This window comes from Zeus faber, assembly GCF_960531495.2.
Source record: "Zeus faber genome assembly, chromosome: 19".
NCBI lineage: Eukaryota > Metazoa > Chordata > Actinopteri > Zeiformes > Zeidae > Zeus > Zeus faber.
Window position 1 is genome coordinate 13,690,566 of NC_137206.1, and position 10,000 is coordinate 13,700,565.

The 10,000-nt window shown below is 49.0% G+C and overlaps 1 protein-coding gene across 1 annotated transcript in view; it reads left to right on the forward strand.

Moving 5' to 3' along the window:
• ctnnd2a (catenin (cadherin-associated protein), delta 2a) overlaps nt 1-10,000 on the forward strand; it is a gene marked incomplete at both ends in the record, with an annotated part of 290,413 nt that overhangs the window by 245,985 nt on the left and 34,428 nt on the right. Inside the window, 2 exons of the mRNA XM_080020137.1 lie at nt 492-665; nt 4,520-4,670. Of these exons, the coding sequence (XP_079876263.1) occupies nt 492-665; nt 4,520-4,670 (325 nt within the window). The remainder of the gene's footprint in view (nt 1-491; nt 666-4,519; nt 4,671-10,000) is intronic.

Sequence of the window (10,000 nt, forward strand, 5' to 3'; positions counted from 1 at the left end):
TGGAAATAGGGTTTTGTATTTAATTAAAATTGCAATTGGTTGCAACCGCTGCCACTTGCACTTTTATCTGAATGAAAGAAAGAAATTTACCACCCAAAAATATACAAACACAAATAATTGATCATATACAAATGGTGGGACCCAACACCTACCTACTTAGGTTCCACAAAAACACACATTTGGACAAATGCTCTGGGATAGTAATGTTACACACAGGTTTTTTATTTTTTTACCACCAACACATGCCTGCATACGCTACACACACCCGCAGAGCAAACAGATGCTTCTGATAACCAAGATGGCACTCGTGATGATGTTCACGACATTCATAGTGAAGCTGATTTGCTCTTATTTTTGTCCCCCTTTCCTCCCTGTGAACTCTTTCTTTGGCCCTCTCCATTGCCTACAACCTCCTTACCCCACCAACCTCAATCCTCTTATCTCACCACCCCCGTCCCCCCGCACCCACCTCCTCTTCTTATCTCCCCCAGTGGGACGGCGTGGGTCCCTTCCCTGATGCGGCCGATCCGCCCAAGGGCGTCCAGATGCTGTGGCACCCCACCATCGTCAAGCCCTACCTCACGCTGCTGTCGGAGTGCTCCAACTCCGACACGCTGGAGGGGGCGGCGGGGGCACTGCAGAACCTGGCGGCCGGCAGCTGGAAGGTAAGAGCCTGTGGGGGGGATGGAAGAAGGTGGAGGAGGGGGGTGACCTTTCCGTTGTGTCATTGGCCCCCAGCAGGGGGTGTAAACCGAGTCTAAAGACGCCTTTAAGCTGAATCCCACAAAGGGAGCGGACGCCCCGCGTGTGGCCTTCGTAGCGTTTGGGTCTGGATTTCGCATCACTATGTCTGGCAGAGCTCGGTCTTCTCCCTTTCCTCCAGCTTCCAAAATGTAAGAAATACACACAATTAATTCATATGAAAAAGTTATTTAAAAAGAGATTTACTGATGGTAGCTATGGAGACATCAACGTGAATAACATTATTATTACATGCACTTGTTTTTCAACCCCGTTTCAATATAATTATATCGGCTTCTTGGAGAGCTGTATCCAATTGTCACAAGAATGGAAGATTTTTTTAATGCATTTCAGACCCTCGGTTGAATAGAGGAATCTCTGCATGTGGATTCTGGACTGTCCATAGAAATGAATGAGACTTCAAGTGCGTTTTTTCGTCTGTTGGATTCAGTGTAAAGCGGCGTAACAGAGGACTACTCTGGAAAATACAGATACAGTATGTACATTTTGTATGGTGCCAGCTCGCAAGGTGAAATTGACTTTTATGTGTTGGGTTGACATTTACACAAGCTGATCAACTGAGTGAGCGACGCCGAAGGGATCACGGATGCAGCTCGGAGACTCCCAAGTGTCCGGCGTCGCAGATTAGTGTGTGGATGGAAAACAAAAGTTAATTGGTGGCGGTCCCTGGCCTTCAGTTTGACATATGTGACCTGTAGCCCCCACTTTTCCCCGAAAACTAGCAGAGGACGCTACCACTCGTCTCCATTTTCGGTTTATGTCTGTTCCCTGGTTTCGGGAATCCTCCGCTCGACCTCATTGTGATTCACTTCGGAGCACCGTGAGGGGAGGGAGTTGAATGTCGCTTTAATTCTATTATACTTAAGTGGATCAAAGGAATTCATTAAAACCTTGTCTAAACTATTGTTATTCAAAATGTGTATAAACAAACATGAGGTTTTGCTCTCAGTACAATTAAATGAATGAAGATTTAGTGTTTATGTGGGCAGTCTAGCTGGACAAAAAAAAAAGAAAAAGCCTCCACAGCCCGGAGCTAAAAGTAGCAGCTCAGGCAATCAGACAATGTAAAAGTATGGAGGGACCTGACTCCACACCACAAGCAGACAGGATCTGTTTAGAGGATTTATATATATATATATTAGAATATAATCCAATAATATTAATACATAATAATATATATAATAATAAAAATATCATCACATCATCATAATCATATAACATATATTATTCTAAATACAAATACATATATAAATACAAACAATATAATATATAAAAATATAATAATTTACCACTTCTCAACTCAAACGTAAGGTTTGGTGACATTGCGGTGACAAGTGTTTTGAAGTATAAATATTCTTTTGAAGTCTGAATCTCCCTGCCACAGTAACAACATATCCATATCACGTGGTTGTAAATGGTATTGCATTCCACGGGCAGAAGATACCTTAATCTCCGGAGGGAGATGAACATGGGAGGGAATCCGGTTTCGTTTGACCTTGGGACCACCCCCGACGGTTCAGAGGGTTCCACGGTGCATTTTTGAAGAGAGACAGGCTTTAAAGTTGACGATTGGACCAAATCTTACATTTGGGTGAAATATGTATATTTTTAAATTGATTTAATGGGTTTGCTCACTGTCTTTCCATCGCTTAAAATGTGTCTGTATGGTGGGCTCGATCAACCCACGCTCTGGCCAAAGAGAGAGAGAAAGAGATGGAGGAGGGAGGTGTATGGAAAAAGGCAGAGGGAAGAAAAAGGGCGGCAGGTGGTCTCCTGGAAATCACATATTTTGGAGAATTTGTGTGTGTGTGTGTGTGTGTGTGTGTGTGTGTGTTCGCACACACACTTCGGTCTTGGCTCGCCGAACTCTTGGCACTGCCGCTGGACCTTTCCCGATCCAACCAACACTGAAATTATGTATTTATTCAGCTGATTGCAAGCGTCAAAGTTAGCGCTTTCTGAAAGTCAGCAAACAGCAAAAAGCGCTAATAAGCCTCTAGGACAATATTGTACAATTTTTATTTAAACAAATAAATAACCTCACTTGTACTTTTTTGGGGGGAAAAAGCCGTCTGCCAGAGCTGAATTGGAAGGAACTGTCTCTGGAAACTGATAACCCTGATACGGTTTATTTAGTTTTAATACTGAAAATATACATGCACACTGGCCCTTGCTCTTGGAATTCCTTTGGCTAAACATAAAACATCCCCACAATATACTTGGCTTGGCTTTAGTCGGACCTTTTGTCGTGCGGGGAAGGTCGTAACACCGAATCGCACCCTTTCCCCCGGCTGCAGGCATGTACACGAGGGAGAGAGGCCGTGCTGCCAGGCGGTGCTGCCGAGAAGGGCGCGTGTTGGCGTTTGTAGGACATGTTGTCATTCTCCTTTTCCATCTGTAGAGACAGAATTTTGTGCCTTGTTGCACATTGCCTAACAGGCCACTTGGCAGTACAGCCGGAGCGTATGGGGGTTGGGATTTAGTTCAATGGCAGACAGGTGGTGAGAGGTGAGGAACTTAAGAGTGTTCCCTCTCTTGACTCTTTTACAGTTCCCCCAGGGCCGGTTCTGAGCATAGGCGGTCGCCTAGGGCGCCAATCATCCAAGGGGGCATGAAGCCGAGAAGAAGATATAAATGAAAGAAAATGAAATTATTGATTATTTTTTAGAACACAAAATATAGAGATGTTAGGCGCCCACTGATGTTATTTTTTTATGTTTTCAGAAATATATGTTTTTGACCACCCCAAATCCCCTCCCCCCTCCCATGGGTTTTTGGTTTTGCCAATAGGGGCGGAATGTATTGGCGGTACCAAGCGTTTTCCAGGTGTGTTGCCTGACAATGGGGCCGATACACCACAAAATATTGTGGCGTTTGGTGGTGTAAACTAGACAAGACTCAGTGAAGGCGTCCCAGACAATAGTTCTGTTGGCAACCGAAGCCCGGTTCTATTCCCTGCCAAGTGGCTCCCAACCACCCCGAGGGTTTAAGTGTCCAGATGGAAACAACAGCCAGGGGATAGCTGTGACCCTTTTATAGAACTTTTCTCATTATCTTGCTGTTTCTTCACACTACAATCAGCAACAAGTGAACATCTCCACATCCCTCTCCCTCACTCTTCTCCATCAGCATCCTCCCTGTGCAGAACAACCCACCAAACTACTTGCATAAAAATTCACCAGAATGCAGGAATAAATGTCTCTGAAACTAAATTTCTTCCTGAGTAGGAACCCCAGACCCCACCACTAATGTTTTGTCAATGGGGTTGTGTTGGATTGAGGTGAGGTGGCAGCATCAGAGGGCAGGTTGAGTGGAGTTTTGGCGGTGAGGTATGCAGTGTGCATGGAATTTTGTGGCATATGCACACTGCGGGGGCTGGCGGGGGGGGGCACCTTCTACAGATCTCGCCTAGGGCTCCAAAAAGGCTTGAGCCGGCCCTGCGCTCCCCCCGTTATATCACCTGTGAGTCACTTTAAATATTTTGCCCGTCTCTTCAATCAGCCCTGAAACCATCCGATCTCGCTCACAGTGGTCGGTCGGAACATCACTCTTCCCCTATTACCCCGCAGGGGCCATTTTATTACATCACCACTTTGCTTCCTGCTGGGTTAACACAGTTAGTGAGGGGTAAAAGGGTGAGGACCCAAATGAGGAAACACCGGCTCATTGAGAATAAGGCGTATGAGGTGAACTTCAGATATGCCGTTCTTGTCGTCCGTCTCTCTAACCCTCCTCTTCCTCCCCCTTTCCCCCTCAGTGGTCGGTGTACATCCGTGCGGCCGTCCGCAAGGAGAAAGGCCTGCCTATCCTGGTGGAGCTGCTGCGGATAGACAACGACCGGGTGGTGTGCGCCGTGGCCACCGCCCTCCGGAACATGGCCCTGGATATCAGGAACAAGGAGCTCATCGGTGAGTCCCGAGTCCGAGACAGCGGGGGTGAACGGCCGGCGCAGAGCGGACGGTCCATCGCAATTGTTGGAGGACGCAGCAGTGCGCAGTCCCTGCCCAGACGGAAACACCCCAAAAAGCTCCACGAGCACTTGACTAAGTCATCATCCGGTCGCTTGCTAACCTTTCCTCCGGTGAGCCCCGTGGTACGGCCTTAGGCCAGTGTTTCAGCTAAATATAGTCGACTCTGCCAGTCGGAAGTAATGTGGCGCGATCGTCTAGCCTGTGGCAACCACAACGGCGTCAATCAATGTAATGCAACACCGCCGCCACGCCCAGTCAGCAGAGAGCATCAGAATGAATGCATCGCCGCAAAAGTACAATTATAGCTCGCTTGGCTTGGGCCAAAATGGCCACTGTAACTTGAAGCTGTCACCTTCTGGACCACAGGAGGGTCCAGCTCAGATTGTGAGTCGACAGAATGACACCGAAACCCAAATGAGACACAGACTGGGACTTCATTGACCCAAAGGCCAGTTCTGTACGGGGTTTTGAGGCTGTAAAGCAGTTTATTATCTGTGTCTTATTTAACCGAAAGGTACCACACAAAATCGGTTCCATCTGAGCTAATTTTGTGGGAGTTGTGATTTATCCCACATCTGAATGTCAAATAACACACCTATTCAACCAGCTCTCTCCTCGGTGCTGGAAGGGAATGGCACAGACTCTTCAGTAGTTTGCGTTTTTTTGTTTTTTTTTGCGCCTTGTGGCATTCGAGAATGAGGGCGGATCATACCAATAACTCAAGAAAGGAGCTGGCAGTGGGGGTAGGAGACAAATCGTGAAATTGCGTCCAAAGGAGAGGCGGGAAAAATACATGGAGGAGAGAGAGAGAGAGAGAGAGAGAGAGAGAGAGAGAGAGAGAAAGGGATCAAGGGCTTGCAACCGGCTTTGCAAGACAGATTGTGGCATGAGGGTTGTATGACTTAATGACTATCACCTTCAACACAACACATTAAAGATACCACATCATCCATCTCCCTCGCTCGCCCTGGCATCTGATTATCTCGGCTGCCTAGCGGGCTCTGCGGTTTCTACGGTAACCCCCTGCACCCTCGGAGGACCCGAACCGAGCGCCATCGGCAAGGCTCAATGCGCCGGTCGTGTCCAGGCGGCCGGTCCTTTTTTCGGCAAAGGTCTTTCTGTCATTTATTCTCGTCGAAGGGAAAAAAGCTGCGGTTCCGGGGGAACCTCACCTGCGCGATGGAGGCACAATTACGGTGGCGGGAGTCTCCACGACAGAAGCTGGAATGTTATATGAAAAGGAGGTTGTGGTGGGGAGGGGTTTAGGATAAGATAAGGCTTTATTAATCCCAGAGGGGGAAGTTCGGTGAAATTGACCTCGGGATCCGGTGGAAGACATCAGCCGCATCAAAGCCATCGGCGCCCCACTCCTGCTCCCATGCGAGCCTTTGCCGGACCAGGTCTTTTCCACTACATAAGGTGTTTGAGCAACGGTCGTCCAAATTCCCCCGGTTAGATTTTTTGTATTTGTGTCTCCACCAATTTTTTTTTTCACCGCCTTGGCATCACAGAATTGAGCTTCTGGTCTCATCGCTGAGCTTGGTGCTTGGTTGAGGCCTCCATGTGCTGCCGATTTCCTCCACATGCATAAATGCGACAAGAAAATGGTCCCATTAGTGAATCAGATAGTAATTTCACGCAGGCTGCCAGCACAAATAGCAAGACCCAGTGTAATTTGCTCTATCTGTCTGTCTATATCGCTCAGACTTAAGAGTTATGTCATTACAATGAACCCATTAAACTAAAATACCCTGAGACCATGAGATAACCTCAGAATATTTATTGGAATATAAAATTATATTTTATTTTTTTTGTCCGGTAAATGTTCTACCACGGCTGGAACTAAAACGCCCATCTAAATTGATTTAAGTGCGAGTGTGAATCGGTCACCGCCACTGACTAATCAGGCAGAAATATAAAAATGAAGGGATGGCAAAGGTCAAAAAAGAGAGACAATTTATGCGAAGCAATTAGAAAAGTGCCTGATTCGGGGAGAGGCGTGGGAAGACGTGACGCAGCAGGGACAGTCAGCTGGATTAATGTACACTTAGTAATGTCACTCGCGAGGCATATCAACTCCACCTGTGGAAAAAACACGGCTAACCTGCTTGCCACAGCGAGAGAGAGAGAGAGTGTGGCAGGGTCTCGGTAGCGGGGTCTCGATACCGCCTCCAGAAGGGGAGAAAGAGATGGGGAAAAGGCGGAGAGCGGGGAAAAATTGTAAATAGTTGTCACAAACAAACAGACGGGCAAATGGAGTGCAACCAAAGGCGCGCGCGAGAGAGAGAATGGGAAGCCTGATAAACAGGTGTAGAGAGAGCGGTAGAGCCAAGTGGAAGGGACAGGAGCCGTCTGGCTTAAGCCGTGACCCTCGGCTCAAGGTGTGACTTGATTCGTGCAGATGTGGGGGGTGGTGGCGGCGGTGGTGGTTGCGGTGTCGGGGTCGGGCGGGACACCTGCCCAGAGAGAGGTTCCCGTTTGGCCTTCGACTCGACGCTTTGTCCCTCACCGCCGACGCCGAGCCCTCCACTCCCGACTCTTGACGATAACTGTGACTGTGCCGAGGTGCGTGGCCTCGCCGGAGGTGACAAAAGAGGCGGAGGGAACACCCCCACCCGCGGGTTTCCAGCCGTGGCCAAAGCGCCATGTAACCGTGGAATGGGACCCCGCCGCATTGTCAAACCGGGGGAAAATCATCCCTCCATCACCTCCTCTCTACCACGGAGTCGACTCCGACTGGCCCGCCAGGACTTCCAAGTTAGCGCCGCTAGGTTTGGCAGCACAACAGGGGGGCAGTGAAATAATTTGTTGGAGAACGCGGAAAGAGGATGATATTCCCTCTCTCTCTCGCTCGCTCTCTCTCTCTCTCTCTCTCTCTCTCTCTCTCTCTCTCTCTCTCTCTCGGCAGACAATAATGCCACAGCAGCGGATTCTCTGGAGTGTTTTTGGAAAGCAAGAGTGGTTGGAGTGCAGGAGAATGTGGGGGCAGATAGAGAGACATGAGATGGGCAGGGACAAAGGAGAGAGGGAGAGAGGGAGAGAGAGAGAGGGAGAGAGAGGGAGAGAGAGGGAGAGAAGAGGACTGGGGATGAAAGGAGGGAACAAGCAAAGCCCCGTGTGTCAGATATTGACAAGGGTTGAGTTAACCAGGGGAAGCCAACAAGGGCAGAAATGATATTGAAGGAGAGAGAGAGAGAGGGAGAGAGAGAGAGAGACAGACAGGGAGGTCGATGGCGAGGCTTACAACAGCCAAAGAGCTGTAGCCGCTCATGTAACGTCTATATTTACAAAAGCATGAGTAATGTGATTTAGCGGCGTATTGATGCCGCCGTGATTCATTCTCCTCGGCCGTCGCCGCGTTGTCGCTCCCGTGATTTCACCTCCGTCGTGGGTTTTGTTTCTTTATTTGACTTTTTTTTTTTTTTCCCGGATTTGCATAATTTCCCCAACGCCTGTGGAGCGATAAGTGCGTCCCGTCTGCCGCCACGCGGCCCCGTCGGCGCCGTCCTTCCCCCGTTTACTTAGGGATGGTAATGGGACGTACATGAATTGAGCGCGGCGTAGAATTGCCAGAAAAAATTAATTAATTAAGAAAAAAACGTACGCGTTTTAGAGATTGTCTCTCCACACGGAAGCCGCTTCGGCATTCTTTCTAAATGGGTCTAAGGTTGGCTCTGAGACGAAGGCCTTCCTATTGCATATTATATTGATATGCTTTTATTTGAATCCGAGTTCAAAATGTGTGTACTCTTTGGCCACGCCCCCTAGACACGCTCATGGAGGTGAGTGGACAATCCAAACGGCGCTAACTCAAGATGGTCGTTTGCGCTCGCTGGAGCTTTTCCAGACAAATGGCCGGAAAAGCTCCGGCTGTACGCCGAAGCCGTGGTTTTGACGGGTAAAGGCGGTCACGTTGACCAAGGTAGAACGGCTGCTCTTCGTTTGCGGCCCTGCCCTGGCTCCGCTGCCTGGCCAGCATCCAGCCCTCTCACGTGAAGCGAACCGCCTCGTGGTCAACAAGAAAAAAAAAAAGGCACAGGGGGCGCCGCCCTGATGTGATTCACGGTGTTACGCCGCGCAAACACGACGTGCACAAGGATGACTGGCGCGTTTCCACGTGGCAGCAAGCGGCGCCACAGTTCGGCCACTTGGACGGCGCCAAACGCGCCAGGTGTGGAAGTGCCCTTTGATTTCTGTTGGCGGCCCGTCCTGCCCCCTCCTTGCCGGAGGCCCTTGTGAGCTACTTACCCCGTTTTCTATCTTGTTCAGTCTCTGTCCTGTTTTCTGCGTGGCTTCCCCCCCTACTCCTAATAACGTTTATAACATAGTAGTAATAGTAGTAATAACAGCAACAAAAAAAACACCAAAATGCATCACCAAAATGCACCAACTGCATATATGCTCTCCTCCAGATGTTCTCCTTCTCTTCCCACCTCCTCTCCTTCTCCGTCCACTACTTCTCAGTTGTTCCCTTAACACTGAGTTCAGACTGCGGTGCGGGATTTTGGCCTGATTTCCCACTCGCCGGCAGCTGTTTGGAGATCGCCGAGCAAAGCCCCAGAGGCAAATAATAATAATAATAATAATAATGCTTTCCCATGCATGGTTTGCGGTGTCACTTCTCACGTGTTTTTTCGCGCAAAAAACATAGACAGACTCGTCTGGGATTCCTCCCGGTGAAAGATCCTGTAACGTGTGACCCCCTCTCCCATGAGCCACGTGGCATCCAAGACTGCAAGATTCCCCATCACAAGGCAGAAGGTGGTGTGCTGTGTCCACGGCATTAGGCGTCTTGCGGCCATCGACCCAGCGCATGCAAAACATTTCAACCGCAACCAGAATAAAGACACAATGGGAGGTGGGGTTGCCACTTTTGCCAAAACTGCCAGTTGTGCAAAAAGCGTGGTTGTGCGGTTAAGTTTTTCTTGAGTAACTTGAGGTGAGTCAGCCCATGAAGTAACAGCAAAACCCGACGCGATGTCACCTTAGCTGCAGACGAGCCTGTCCGAGGAAACGTTAAAGCCAATTTCCTTTTCCGAATAAGTGCGTCGCGAGGGCTCCCTTGTTGTTTTTTTTCACTGAAATGTGGCTGAGCCGTCTCCGTCACCTCCCTTCATCATCTTCACATTTTCAGAAGTAACCTAAATGTTTGGCCTCCTCACGGCACGCTCAACGCTCCCTCCCTTTCTCCTTCTCCGCCTTTCATTTTCTTTTGTCGGATGCACCTTTGTCCTCTTCTCTGCCCCGTGTTTTGCCCTCCCTCGCTC